General features: G+C 35.8%; 2 protein-coding genes across 2 annotated transcripts in view; one reads left to right on the plus strand and one right to left on the minus strand.

Annotated features, from left to right (window-relative positions):
- Positions 1-2,879: 2,879 nt before the first annotated feature.
- LOC113237299 (L-threonine 3-dehydrogenase, mitochondrial) lies at positions 2,880-14,074 on the minus strand. Its single transcript, XM_026473695.1, has 4 exons — positions 13,810-14,074; positions 12,300-12,824; positions 7,977-8,243; positions 2,880-3,891 (listed from the first exon to the last, which is right to left on the minus strand). The coding sequence occupies exons 1-4, from the start codon at positions 13,904-13,906 to the stop codon at positions 3,758-3,760; spliced, it is 1,023 nt and encodes a 340-aa protein (XP_026329480.1). The 5' UTR covers positions 13,907-14,074; the 3' UTR covers positions 2,880-3,757.
- Positions 6,650-15,580, plus strand: part of LOC113237277 (protein artichoke) — a 17,657-nt gene continuing 8,726 nt past the window's right edge. The window contains exon 1 of the mRNA XM_026473683.1: positions 6,650-6,666. The gene's annotated coding sequence lies outside the window, so the exon portion shown is untranslated. The remainder of the gene's footprint in view (positions 6,667-15,580) is intronic.

Below are 15,580 nucleotides of genomic sequence, written 5' to 3' on the forward strand. Positions count from 1 at the left end.
TAACATAATATTATTTATACATTATAAGTACTAAATGTTCGTACGTACTCTATCAAAAATGTATGTTATATATTATATATAGCTTATATTTTTTTCATAACTTAACCTATTTTCCCATACTCAAAGGGATCTCATATCTCTTTTGGCCATATCTGAAAAATTTGAGGAAAAATAAACTAACAACGGCCATAAGACAACCATATTCGTGCCTATTTATAAATGTATAGTTATTAACGGCATTATTAATAAGGTAGTAAGTAAATTGCTTTCCGTTTATAGTACGGTATTCAGCGTCCACTGTTCCGAGCTGTGGTATAATAGCTCCGCGTAATCTAGGGTGACGGTCTAAGGGTGAGGCCAGACGAGCGTCTCAAAAAACGCAACTCACAACTCGTAAAATTACGCTCGTCTAGCCTCACCCTAACTGGTCAAAGTTAATAAAAATAAGCAACGAATAGGAGGTTATACGTGCTAGAAATCACAGACGACTTAACACGTAAGGACACTTGTCAGGCCTAAATGTAAATTATACGTCCAAAAAGTCTTACGGGACTTAGGGTCGTATTCTAGAACTCTACTCAATGCTCAAGTCAGGATTTGCGTGGTTTAAAGCACTCGAAATGATACTCAAGTCCCTGCCATTAGGGTCGTATTTCCAGTGCTTGTGTTGCCAGTGCAATCCTGACTTGAGCATTGAAGAGAGTTCTAGAATGCGACTCTTAGTCACCCATCCTAACGTAGTTGTAATACTAGAGACTCCAGTGGTCGATGTGTTAACGGAAGACTGAGCCGTGTAGTGACTATGTCTAGTATGAAGATCTGGAACTCATAATATTAATTGATAATACAAAAAAAATTAAGTTTCACTACTTATTTCTAATGCTGTTTTTATGAGGTCAGGTCAATAGTGCTTTCTAAATTTGTTTGCAAACTTGGTGGTTCATAACTATGGGACAATATTTGAAGCTATAAGCGCTAAAATGGTGTAACTACATAATTTATTTTTCCACAATATTATTTTATATGATACTAAAGTAGGTACATAATTCTTTTATTTATTAATGTTATTTTTATGTATAAAAAATATTAATCGTTACAATTTTTTATACATGAAAATAGGATTCAAATACAAAATTATGATATAGTTTATTATCATCATCATTTAAAGTTAGTAATATTGTAGAAAAAAAAAAATGGTGGGTACACCACTTTTGCGTGTTTATCGTTTTTTTATGGGAAGGTTTATGTCACAAAGTTAAAAGGTATAAACGACAGCATTAGTCACGACTGAAAGAGTTAAGAAGTAGCTAGACGAGCGTTGTAAATATGTTTCTTATTCTGTATACGACAAGTTGTAGAACAATGCAGTAAATGATGTGACCTCATAAACAAAAGTGAACATGTAATATGTCAGGACTAGGTTTAAGTGCAAAAATATTTGTATGCTTAGCCCGCTTACTAATAAAATAGAATTACACTAGTCCACATTCAGAGTGTAAGGAACAGTTTACCTAAAATTGTAAGAAAAAGTCAAGTTTTCGGTACACCGTTCCTTACGTGCAGTCTAGGTTGACAATATGATTTGGTTACGGACGCTTTAAATAAAGGAATTGAATTAACTTGGAGCGTTTTATTTGTTTTTTTTTTAAACACGTAATGACCTTAAAATACAATAAGAAAAACAAGAAAAAACGGTTGAAAATTTAACACTGGGTATATATACACACTACACCAACCAATGATCTTGAATGAAAACAGGTAGTACATAGTGCGCACTATAACTTTCCGGAACTGGCCACTTACATATACAATATTTAAAAAGTAATTACAACATTTGAAAATGGAACTCTGGCTGTAGAATACAGTTTGTTTCATCTGAATGTCACTTATTTTTATATTGTGGCGTCAATTTAGGAATTGGTTGTCTACATCACCATGGATTTATCTCTTGAAAATTTTCGTAGTATGATTTTCTACGACTTAAAGTGTAATTCAACAGCTCAGCGGAGCTTCGCTCGGCTTCAAACTGCTTTTGGCGATGAAGCACCATACAAGACGACTATTTATAGCTGGTTTGCAGAATTCAGACACGGTCGTGAGAATCTCAGTGACGAATTTCGTGATGGTCGCCGGTCCACTGCTGTGAACAACAAAAGCATCGATGCTGTGCGCCGTATGATCAAAACAGAAAGGCATGAGACATACCTGCGATTCGGGCATCTTTAGGCATAGGCTTGAGTCAAATACAATCAATACTACACAAACATTTAGGTGTGAGAAAGCTGTGCTCTCGGTGGAACCCACACAATTTGACTGAGGCTCAAAAAACGGATCGCGTCACTTGGTGCAATGCTATGCTTACCAGATTCAACGAAGGGGCGTGAAATTTGTTGTGGGACATAGTAACAGGTGACGAAACATGGATTTATAATCACGATCCCAAAACAAAGCAGCAATCGAGCGTATTAGTCTTTCGAGATGACCAACCAAGTGGCGCGCGTGCAAAGTGCCTTTAAGCGGATGGTTGCTTCTTTTTTTAATAAAACTGGACACGTGGCTACTGTTGCTTTGGAGAATCGTACCGTGAATAGTGATTGGTACACTACCATTTCTTTGCCGGAAGTTATTCATCATCATCATATTCGTATCATCTTGCATCACGATAATGCCAGTTCTCATACGGCCAGACAGACAAATGAACTTTTGAAGGTGAACAACGTTGACCTTATGAACCATCCCGCGTACAGTCCCGACCAGGCACCTTGTGTATTTTATTTATTTCCAAAAATTAAGAACCAGTTACGCGGTCAACAACTTTCATCACCTGAAGAGGCTGTCAAAGTGTATGAAAAATATGTTTGAGAGATTGTTACATAAATGACATAAATGTTTTCAAAATTGGTTCATTCGTATGAAAAAGTGCATTAACGCTAACAGAGAATATTTTGAGAAACAATAAATTCATTTCTGACCATTTTTATTTACATTACATTATTCATTCCGGTGACTTAATAGTGCGACTCACGATAGCCCCACGTACATATAGTGTATAAGATCATTGACACTAACCAAACATTCAGATAGAATAATGTTGCATGGGTAGCAGGTCTATAAACTTAGTCCTTTTTTAAATTGTACATTACATAATATAACAATAACCATTTCATAGAAAAACTTGTAAGGACGGATACATAATGCTTTTGGACGGAATGCTTTTTGCTGTCAATATTTTGGATTAGGCTGGATTCTTGGAGCGAACCCGTCAACACATCAACGTGACTCCTATTTCATAGTAACAATACTCTTTGTAAAAAAGCTGTGATAGCCTAACGGTTTCAAGCAGAGCCTGTAGGTTCGAATACGGGCTCGCGTTTTTTCGGAATTTACGAGTATGTGCGAAATTTAATTTTAACTTTACTATGAGCTTTTCAGTGAAGGAAAACATCTTGGTGAAACCTGCACGTCGAAGAAGGTTCACAACCATCATACACCGTGTGAAGTCCCTAACCCGTATCGAGCCAGCTTAGCACACTATGGCCTAAAACCCCCGCCTGAGGGAGACCCGTGCGAGCAGTGGGACATACAAATGGGTTGATGATGTTGATGATATTGTTTGTGGTATAGCCTCCGGTACTATATCTCTGCTTCGACACGAAGTACGCACACTCGTACTATGCGCATTGGCTCGAAGAAACTAGCCTAATGTTTTAATAACAAATTAGAAACTTCCTATGTATTATCGTGGGAACGTCCGCAATTATCTAGAAGCGGCAATCTTCTCCTTGACTTCCTTAATCATGAGACTGACTAGATTGTCGATATCCACTTCTGGTTTCCATTGCCAGTCCCGACGTGCTTCGCTGTCATCGAACACCTGAGGCCAGGAGTCCGCTGTAAGTAATACACACTAATATTATAAATGCGAAAGTACCTAACTCTGTCTGTTATGTTTTTTGCGCTTAAATCGCTGAACCAATTTTGATGAATTTTGGTATAGATATAAATGTAGATGGGACCTAGAAGAAGGACTTAGGCTACTTTATGTTTTGTCACAAAAATAAATCTAAAAGTTTGTATGGAAAACCAATACAAACAATCAAAATTTAGTACAATAGACTACTCGAAGTTCTTATTCTTGAAAGACGAAATCGCGGACATCTGTAAGTAATTTATATAATTATTGAAACTGTTTATAAATGCATTGAACAGGGTTATTTTTAATTGAACTAAAATTAATATATCGAGTTCTTAGGTTTTCGCGATTGTTACACATAGGAATTGAAACTATTTTTCGTTTTTGACTCTGTCGTCAACCATGACGAGAGCCCGAAACGTTGGTTTGTTTGAAAAAGCAAATATACGCGATTTAAGTCCGGAAAAATAGTTTCTTTTATCATGTACTTCTTGTAAGTCTTAATGCAACTCGTACTTCTTTTATTATACTTAATGGACACACGATTGAACACAATCTCACTTTATGTCAAGTGGTGAGGTGATTATATATAACGTAAGTATAATAAATTTACCTTTTTTTTTATTTATATCTACGCTACGCTACTATATATTTATATGACGACGTCTTCATGGTATTGCGACCTCCGAGGTCTCCGGTGCGATCCCCGGCCGAGTCAATGTAGAAAACTATCTGTAATTATTGTCTCGGGTCTGGGTAGGTACTCGGATCATTGTTTCCTATTTCCATATCACAAATGGTTTAGTTATTTACTTAGGAATCAGGCGACGTATGTTATATTGTCTAATATTTGCCGTCCATAATTAAAACGCGGCTAAGTGAAAAAAGTAACTTTTTGAGATATCATAAAAACCATAACCCCATTTCAGAACATTGAAATTGTTTAATGATATTTCAGCTATGCGTCGTTAGGGTAAGTTCCGATAAGTCGAACAAGTTAACTCTTTTTAAAAGAGAATTTTGTGCTTTATTTTTTGCTATCTAAAACGGTTATTTGACCGTTTGTCACTTAGCCGTTTTAGTTAGTGGACGGCAGATATTTATTTAGGTATTTACTTCTATATCTACGAAACATTTTTTTATTGTTGTATATTTTAAATTAATGACTTTGATTTACACTTTTAGTAATAACATGAACCGTTCATTCAAGAGGACTGCTAATCATATCAACAAGACAACGTGGTCGAGTATTATTGGTACACCAGATGTCGCGACTAGTATAATAATACCTATATTTAAAACTATTATAATTTGTTTCATTGGTTCTGTAATAGTCTGTGTAGGTTCTCTGTCGTTGTAGATTTGTAGATTCTCCAGTGAATTCTGTCGAAATTCACCGATCAATTTTTGAGTAAAAACGCGACTTCTCAACCTGACATTGGCGAAATCATCGATTACTTCGATGGGGCCATGACATTTAAAAAAATAACAGGACTAGATGTAATTTGTCAAGTGGTCAAAGCTATTCTAATTTCTAGTGACAAAAAACAAATCAACTAGGTGGCACTTATTGCACAGATTTTTGTGGCAGTGCCGACTATTCTTTTATTTTGTTTAGTATTAGCGCCATCTACCCATATTAGGAAGCATTAATTTGTAACACACGATGTCATTTATTGACACGTCTGTTAGTCAAAGTTCTGAAAATCATAGTAGCTCACGTACAATATTTGAATAATACTACAAGGCAAAAAAATACTTCTTATGCTGTCATATTTAGATTTTGTTATATTTTATATTACATCTACATACATATTAATATCTACGGCCATTTATATAATATAAACTACTTCCAGGCTATTGATCGGCGCCATCTAGACATAAGACGGAAATTTGACCTTTTTCAAAGTTACGATCTGTAGCACATCTGTAGTATGGAGATTAGCAGTCCTCTGGAGTTATTTATTGGTCCATGGTAATAAGGTACTTCAAGTTACTTTTAACCGTACAATAAAGGCCAATAAATGAACGGAATTGAAAACCGACTCTTTCTGCTACAAACAGCGATAAGCGCTTATTCAAAACAAAACTAATTTAGTACAAGTTACGACTCTATTGACATAGATTCCACAGTGAACTTTTACAATGGTGGTTTGCGCTCAATACGCACTGAAGGTTGTATAGTGTACTATTTGCATAATATCTTTTCTATGCCAGTTAAATATAGATTCTATAGATACATGCACTAGCGTCAGTCTATAGAAATTAATAGATACTTTTTAGGATAGAATAAGTATGCATCTTTCATCCGCCTTCTTCCAGTACTAGCACCGCAGCTTCCCGTAGGTGAAAGAAAGAGATTAAGACATGAACAGACAAGAATGGTATATGTTACAGTGAATAAATAAAGAAGAACATAAAATTGAGCAGCTATGAAGAGGTCAAGGAGCCTGCTATGAACCGTGAGGAGTGTGGGAGTGTGAATGTGACGATGAGGTTGACGATGGAGCATAATGCCTCATAAATTGAATAAAGCGTATTCACTCTTTAAAAAATAATGTGACTGATGTTAGGCGTATGGACTATAGCCTAAACTCTCGCCTGAGAGGAGAACCATCCCCAGCAGTGGAATGTATAAATGGGTTGATGATAATGTTAGAAGAGACTAAACTATGAAACTTGATATCGTGAATGTCTAAGCACGCTATGCACATGACATACATACACGTAATCGAAGCATCCATATAATAAAGGTAAGTAAGTATGTATAGATAATTTGCACATTAGGATTAGTTTTAGAAAGAGTTTTTTTTTATATAATATCAAGTGACGGGACGAACAAATTGTACGCTTGAAGGTAAGCTACATACTTGTCCATATCAGTTACAATGCCACTCAGAGCTTTAAATTGCAAAGATCTGAAGGGCACTACCACTGCGCCCGTCACCCTGAGACAAGTTGACAAGTCGCATGTGTCTGTAATTTCATCAGCGCCCTTATCCTTCAAAACCGGAACGCAGTGATGTTCCCAATAAGTACTGCTTATCAGCAGAAATAGGTAAGGTTTCAGTACTTCTCTGGACGAACTCTTTCACAAGGAGCTCTAATGCTACTATAGTACGGTATTTTTATCTACCTAGTTCTGCTTTGTGGTCAATATACAAGTCATCCTTGTCAAATCAGGCAAAAACAGCTGTCTCTTAGGTAGTCGCTACTCTTACCGATGCGGAATGGGCCTAAACCGGTCAGAAAAAGTTTTATGTCCATGCAAAAAGACCGAGAATCGAGAAGTGTGGATTAGTACAAAGCTTTCGTAAAAAATATAGGAACGCTAATCTCATCTCATCAAGTACTCTAATGGAGTGTTAGTAGTTAAAAGTAAGATTTTTAGATTAGATCTGGTGTTTTCTTTTTTATTTTTAATACCTATGTAATATACAGGGTGCCCTGCGACAGTGTGACACGAAAGGAAAATACTTTCAATATTGTTGATACGATATATATAATAAAGCTTTATGGAGATATTATTTTATTCTTAAAAGTACTTATTTAATACTGCATAAAATGTGTTTTAAAAGTAGCTTGTCTCATTTGGGAATCAAATCCAACAAATGATATGATATTATAGACACAGATACTAAGTTAGTTAAAAGGATTTAATCCTTATAAATTACCCTTTCGATAGGCATCATAAAAATACATATTAAAATTAAAAATAAAATAAATTTTGTAGCAGTAGAAGTCCTTGTGACAGAGTTCATCCAGGGAAGTACTGCCACCTTACCTATTTCTGCCGCCAAGCCGTAATGTGAGTATTACTGCGTTCCGGTTTTTAAGGGTAAGGATGCTGGTGAAATTACAGGCACTTGGGACTTGTCTTAGGGCGATGGCCGCAGTGGCAGTGCCTTTCAGATCTTTGCGATTTAAAGCTCTGAGTGGCGCTGCAACTGTTATGGACAGGCGTAGTATCATACAAAAAAAAAGCAGGGTACTTCTTTATATTATTAACTATAATTATATTATAATAGTACTTATGTAGTGCAATTATGTGCTCTCAACTTACCAATATCCTGTCTACTATCAGGTTTATATGTAATCTGTAGCTCTGGAATGTATTTCGATATTTTGCCAGTCAATTCTTCAGGAGTGAAACTCATGGACGTGACGTTGTACACTCTCCTTATGAGTTTCTCGTTAGGGGCCTCTAGGAATTCAGAAAGCGCACGGAGGGCGTCTCTCACGTGCATCATAGGCAATCGCGTGTCCGGCTTAAGATAGCACTGGTAATGCCCTTTACGGAGGACGTCGTGGAAGATTGCAATCGCGTAGTCTGAAAATAGTGGAAAATGTATATTATATACTAGTATAGAATTGTATTATCTGTGATAGGAATGCACTTGTAACAAATCTAATAACGTATTTTCTAATGTTAATGTGTATTATATGCAAATTAAAATTCAGCACATGTAAACTTATGTGTTTACTTACTTGTATTAGGACGATTTTATTAAAATATATTAAAAATATTTCTATGTAGGTGACAAAAAATAAAAAATGACGAATATTAATTAATATTTAGGCATAATCTGAACACTCCCTGAATTAGCGATGGCCGATAGTATAATCGAAGTAATTTTATTGCTTATATCAATTACATTACACTATTTTTGATTGTGGATCAAATATTGATTGCCAATCGAAATAGTTACTAATTTACTTGTTACAAATTTTTGATTGTGGATAGATTTTTGTTTATTGATCGATTGTCGATTATGGATCGAATTTCAGTTTTTAGTAAGAACACGTAATACAGCAAACGCGGACGATTGATGACGAGTGAATTGATCGCACCGCGCTGCGCTTTTTGCTAGCTTTACGCGGATATTTATGAATAGAGGCAAGTGGCCATGATAGCCTAAGTGTGGAACATTTGATATTTAGGGGAAAGCATTTGCCAAGAGTATTGCATATTTTATTTAACTTGTATATTGGTCATGGATATGTGCCACCAGAAATGATTCGTACAGTGGTTGTACCAATTGTAAAAAATACGACTGGTGACATATCTTCGACTAGAAATTACAGACCCCTATCATTGACAACTGCTGTAGCAAAGGTTTTGGATGGTATTCTGAACATGCGTCTGCAAATGTGTTTAAGTCTGGACGATAGCCAGCTAGGTTTCCGGCCACGTTTGTCAACGGAGTTGGCAATTTTGAGTTTAAAACTCACAGTGTCTTACTACACTGAACGGAAAACAAATGTATACGCATGCTTTTTAGATCTTTCCAAGGCCATTGACCTGGTTAACTACAATCTGTTGTGGAAGAAATTAGAGGGATTGGGGATGTCTAGGGACTACATTAACTTGTTTAAATTTTGGTATAATAATCAAAGTAAGTAAAAAATATTCAGATGATTATGTACTAAGTTGTTGAGTTAGACAGGGTGGTTTAAGCTCTCCCAGCTTGTTTAACCTCTATATTAACGGATACATTGAAGAGCTGAGCAGCAGTCATATTGGCTGTCATATTGGAGGAAGAAGTGTTAATAATCCAAGTTATGCAGATGATATGGTGCTGCTTAGCCCTTCAATTAGAGGGTTGAGGAAACTACTTTTCAGCTGTGAAGAATATGCCAAGTTACATGGCTTGGTTTATACCTAATATTGAGAAAATAGTTTTTATGGTCTTCAAATACAAAAAAGGATGAGATTTTGTACCTGATTTGTGTCTGAATAGTAGTAGGTTGGTTAGGGTGGATAAATTCCGTTATCTTGGTCCTATAGTTAAAAAAAATAATAAAAAAATAATAAATAACGCACACACTCAACATAGCCCCGCACTAGGGAAACCCTGTGTCGCGGGTGCCATGGACACACATATAGACAACCACAAATTACACCCAAACTCACGAGAGAAATAATTGTAGGCCATACAACTATTTCTCCCGGCCCGGGAATCGAACCTGGTACCTCTGCGTGGCAGTCCGGCATGGTAACCGTTCGGCCACCGAGGCAGTTAAAGGCAGTTACTAAAAATCTTAGTGATAATGATAATATTGAGCGAGAAAGGAGGGCATTAGCAATGCGTGGTAATATGTTGGCCAGGAGATTTGCACTATGTTCAGATCAAGTTAAAGTAATGCTCTTTAAGTCGTACTGTCAGACACTATATGCCTAACAAGCGTACAATGCCATCCGCATTCAATATAACGATGTATTTAGAGCTATGTTTAAATTGCCAAGATACTGTAGTGCATCTGAAATGTTTTTGTTAGCACGTACAGACGGGTTTGCTGCTGTGCTTAGAAAGAGGGTTTCTTCTCTTAGACAGAGAGTGCTAGATAGTACTAATAGCATTATAGCTGCTATAACTCGTAGTTGCGGCTCATCCATACTGCGACATTGGATTTCGATTATTAACAATTAAGTACCTATATATAATATTTAATTCTAATTTAACACGTTCCCTGTGGAACTAGAAATCAAAAATTGACCCCTCACGTGCAATTTTTTTTTTTGCAAATACGTCGGAATTGATATATATTAATACATTTATGGATAGAAAATTCATTTTCATAAACTCCCTTTCCATTGTCTAATTTTTCCCGAGTGCCCCATATATGATACACTCACGTATGAGCTCTTTACTTGATGCCACATATATGGTGCATGCACGTACTAGTTGTTTACTTAATGCATTTTGACAGATGTTTTAGTTAAATATCTGTAATCTATGTGTAGTCTATGCCGTGAAAAGATAGAAAAAGTTAGTGAAAGTTTATTATAAAGTGTTACGAGTTATATAGTTATCTAAGTGTTTGACAAAGTTTTGGTTTTATCAACATGTCATGATCATCAAATGGCAATGTCCACAGGTTATTTATATAAAATTTTATATAAAATTGTATTAGATTACAATCGCGGCAAGAAGGGCATTGATATAGCTGATCAGCTCGTAGCTCGCAAGTTACAATTCGCCCGTTCGCAAAACTTGTTTTTGGTATAAAAAAATTGCGGGTGATCTGATGTCGGTAGCTGTTGTAAATGCAATTTTGATCTAGAAGGACCTCCATCGAAATAATAAAATGACACTGCTGACAGGTCATGAAATAATTATCAGTCATCTCCTGGAAATTCAATATGCTGAGCCGTTAGCTGGGCCATCAATGACATCTAACTTGTCCCGTCATGAATTGACCAAAATCCCACGCCGATGTGCTACCAAAATTTCCAGAAAGCGTTGCGTTGGTTGCTACAAAATTATGACTGAGCAAGGCAACACACCTACAGAACCTCGTAGAAAGGCAAAGCAAACGGACACCGAATGTTTGATGTGTAAAAAAGCATTGTGCCTTCATTGCTACAATGCTAGCCATTAAATAATGATTTTAGTTGTGCTTACCAGACAATTTTTGATTCTTGGGTTTTATGACATTGTTTATTTGATTATTGTTTAGTTTATATTATCATGTGCCGTATACGCAAGTCAATAATTAGTCCTTTCTAACTTGTAATAAAAAAATAATAAATATTTTTCGTGATTTATTTTGATAGTAATAATCTGGCAACATTGGTTAAAAAGTCATCCGGTACCACTTGCTTATTGTCACAATTTTTGTGGTCCATACGTGCAAGCAAATAAAGATGATCTAGCTTACACGTGCAAATTTTGAAAAACTTTTAAATTTACAAAGGGTCGTGTCTCATATGTGGTGCACTCACGTGTCGTTTGGACCTCGAAATGCATCACATATGATGCATGCACAGGGAACGTGTTAACATTATTGTAATTCTATGGGTTTGTTCTGTCTGAAATAAATGATTATTATTGTTTAAATCGTTTAGTTGATTTGTTTAATTAATGGTTTTTTTTACTAATTTCTATATTTAAGCTTTACTAAAAGAGAATGAAATAGTAAATCGTTTAATTATTATCGATCACCCCTTGCTACTGTTTCGCTAGCCCGCGCGCTCCTATAATGTTACTAAGTTAGTAATACTTATTATCTATTGATTGTTAATAAATTAGTAATCGGACCAATTGTTACTAAAGTAACAGGACTTATTATTTTAATTTTTAGTAACCTTTTTTGTATCATTTATATTTCCGTAACATAAATCCGTACTAAATTAGTAACTAAATCCGATTATTTTCGTTAAAGACTACTAAATCGAAACTAAAATACAGGATAGTACGTACGGTACGGTACGATTTATTCGATGTTTTTTTTAGTAACGATCTCCCATCGCTACCCTAAATTCAGAGACAGCGCTACATTAACGATGATATAGTGAAGAGTTTCGGTTAAGATGGACTTGCCTATCAAGTAGGCACCTAAGCATATGACTTAGGTACTAAGTACCTATTGCTAAAAAACTCACCTGTGGTACCTCCACCGGGCGGGTCACTTGAAATAACTCCTGGGAACCTCAGACAACGGAAGTCCAAACCAAATCTATGATAATAATATTCCCCTAACAATTCCGCGTGCACTTTAGACACGCCGTAGATTGTTCTAGGTCTTTGCACAGTGACGTTAGGAGTAGGATTCCTCGGAGAATCTGGTCCGAACGCGCCTATTGTACTAGGTACAAAAATTCTTAGCTTATACTGTTTTGCTAACTCTATGACATTGTGCATTCCTTCAATATTCACCCTCACAGCTAAAGGTACGTTTTGCTCTCCTATGGCGCTAAGAAGGGCAGAGAAGTGTATCAACCAATCGACTCTATGGTTGACGACTATCTTCTGCAATCCTTTGAAGTCTAAAATGTCGGCGAAGATATAAGGACCATCGTTGACGACGTCGTTGGTCGGTTTGATGATATCTGAGAGAATAACATTGTCGCGTCCGTATTTTCCGCGAAGATATTTAGCGCACTCTACACCAAGTTGACCTAGACCACCTGGAAAATGACAATGGACATATTAAATTAATGTTTTCTTAATAGTATTCAATAACCTTTCTTTCTATTTGTCGTGTCGTGTCCCAATTTGCGCTGCATATGTGTCTATCTATGTATATGGCAATGCACGGTAAACATTGTATGTATAACGAGTCCCACGTGCAGTTTCACCAGCTCTATCTGTTAGCTCAGAACAAATTGTGTACCTACAACAAATCACATATGGAGAGGGAAACTGGTTGCAAGTAGCACTCATTACGCAACAAATGCCATACTAAATGCGTACCTACTACATAATTTAAACATAATTTGCTCTTATTGCGATTCTATTTCTTGTAATATGGTAAACATGTTTGTTATTACGACGGCACGTGACGCATATCCTTCACAATAAACATATCGACTACCCCGCCGAATAAACGTATTATATTATAGTATATAATAAACGTAGAAAATATACGTTAATTCAGTGAAGCATTATATATCGTATAAAGTATGTCAAAATTATTAGAAAATGTATTGGGTTCATTTGATAGGTAGCGATTGGGCTTACAATTGCTGGTGAAATTACAGGCACATGGGACTTGTCAACTTGTCTCAGGGTGACGGGCGCAGTGGCAATGTTCTCGATCTTTGCGATTTAAACCTCTGAGTGGCACTGCAACTGTTATGGACAGGCGTCTAGCTTACCATCAGGAGCACGACTTGTTGGTCCCATCACTTGATGTTATTGTCTAAAAAAATTGCTTTAGAGTTATTCTTTATTCACCTCTGTGATTCAAGAATACTTGATTTTAATGTAGGTATGTAGGTGTGTTTTATTAGATATTTTTTTAAATAGGTGTATTTAAAATTTCAGTACAAAAAACGTCACTCACATGTGTATAGCTTTCCTTAACTCTTGTTTATTTACATTCTTAAAACTTCATTCACTTTCGATTTTCATACGGTCCACTTGTGAAGAGTTATATTAAATTCAACTCACCGGTGATTAAAATTTTCGGCGATTTTTTTGGTACAGCGACGCCATAAGTTCTTATAGTTTGTTTTACAAAGTTCGGGCATAAACGCCTTAAATACATTATTAGTAAATGAACGCGATATATCACAGAGTGTTATGCAAGGTAACTGGAAACTATTAGCCGACAGACTTAGGCGTTGGATGTTAGTAAAAACTGGTTGCTCGGGCACTGTATCGCCGCCGCCGCAGCCTTTCCGTCAATTACTTCGCTCCAATAGCCATTTCAAATTCAACTTTAACACGGCGGATTGTTGACACGAATTGTTTGTACAATTGGCAAGTGCGGTAGATTTGGTGGGCGTGTCACGTTGCATACTTAATTTTGCTAACTTAACATTGAAAATTTCAGGACGTGGCGTTACGTAAGACAATTTATACTCTAAACAATGTAAGATGATTTAAACATATTGATGAGGAAATGTACTCTTAATTTGACCAATGAAAGAGTGTTTCAAATAGTGAGGAAAAAAATAAATGGTGAATACTGTGCGAAGAAACGAATTCAACATTACTTGCTGATGAATATAATATAAATCATTACGGTTTTATTCCACAAAATATTTAAAAACATGAAATAACAATATGGTAGGTTGTACATAGATATCGATGAGTAGCAACATCACATTTTATCAGGAGCGAACATCAATAATAACTCTAGAGAGTTCCAATCACCACACTCGCATATATAACCAGTTACCTATAACCAATAACCATAAAACCGTGTCATGATTATTACCTAGTTCTGTGCAATGTTTTTTTGTAATATTGGTGTTTACTCATAATTCAACAGGGCTACTTCCTTGCGATATCACACTAAGTTATCTATCCACGCATGAATCTTGGGGTCCTCATGTTTTTGTCGAGCTCTGTTCAAGGTTAACCAGTTTCGTCGTCTTTAGACGTTTTTATCAAACATTGTTCTCTGTACAACGTTTTAACTTTTGATAAATCTCTATTTACAGGCTGTATACTGTATAATTTTACATAAACCATCCAATTTGAAAAGTAGCCTGGACAACATTTTAAAAGTAACACGTATGTTGCCTACACTTTCTTGATTTTAATGTCATTTTTATCCTGCTAATACAATATTTGTGTTAATTAATTATTGTCGAATAAATGAAGTAGCTAAAATTCGGAAAGTATTTACATACCTATACATCTATGTAGCTATAAATGTATAAAAGTTAACCAACTTTTGAATAGAGTCACGGAACAGTTACGTGACAATAAGTACGTCAGCATTATAATAATTTCCACCTAGTAAAGTTCCTTAAAAAGCAACATTTTCCTTCTTTACTTACATACATTACAGTACAATTCTCACTGGACATTCAACGCGACATGACAATTTCATTGTCCAAGCTGACACCCTTCCTTGTTACCACATATCTACGTATTCGTAAGATTTGATCGAGATATGCGCTTAACCAGTCTTGGTTTTGCAATTTAGTTGCAAAGATTATTTTTAGTAAATGTGACCTGCAGATGCGTCGCTACCTTCCTCGCCACTCTACCTACCTACTTACTTTAAAATAAGATTTATGTCCCATTTCAATGATTACATATTTGTCGGGAATATAAAGTATTGGATAGTATTGTTGCTTAAATTCTACACACTTTATAAATAACACATTATCAACTATTCTATGTTTATTAAGGATAATATGTTTCTTTACATAAATGGTCTGCATGTTTTCAATTAGGTTAAGGTAAACAATTTCTGTTCAATATA

The sequence above is a fragment of the Hyposmocoma kahamanoa genome, unplaced genomic scaffold (genome assembly GCF_003589595.1).
Source record: "Hyposmocoma kahamanoa isolate Upper Pololo Valley unplaced genomic scaffold, ASM358959v1 102, whole genome shotgun sequence".
NCBI lineage: Eukaryota > Metazoa > Arthropoda > Insecta > Lepidoptera > Cosmopterigidae > Hyposmocoma > Hyposmocoma kahamanoa.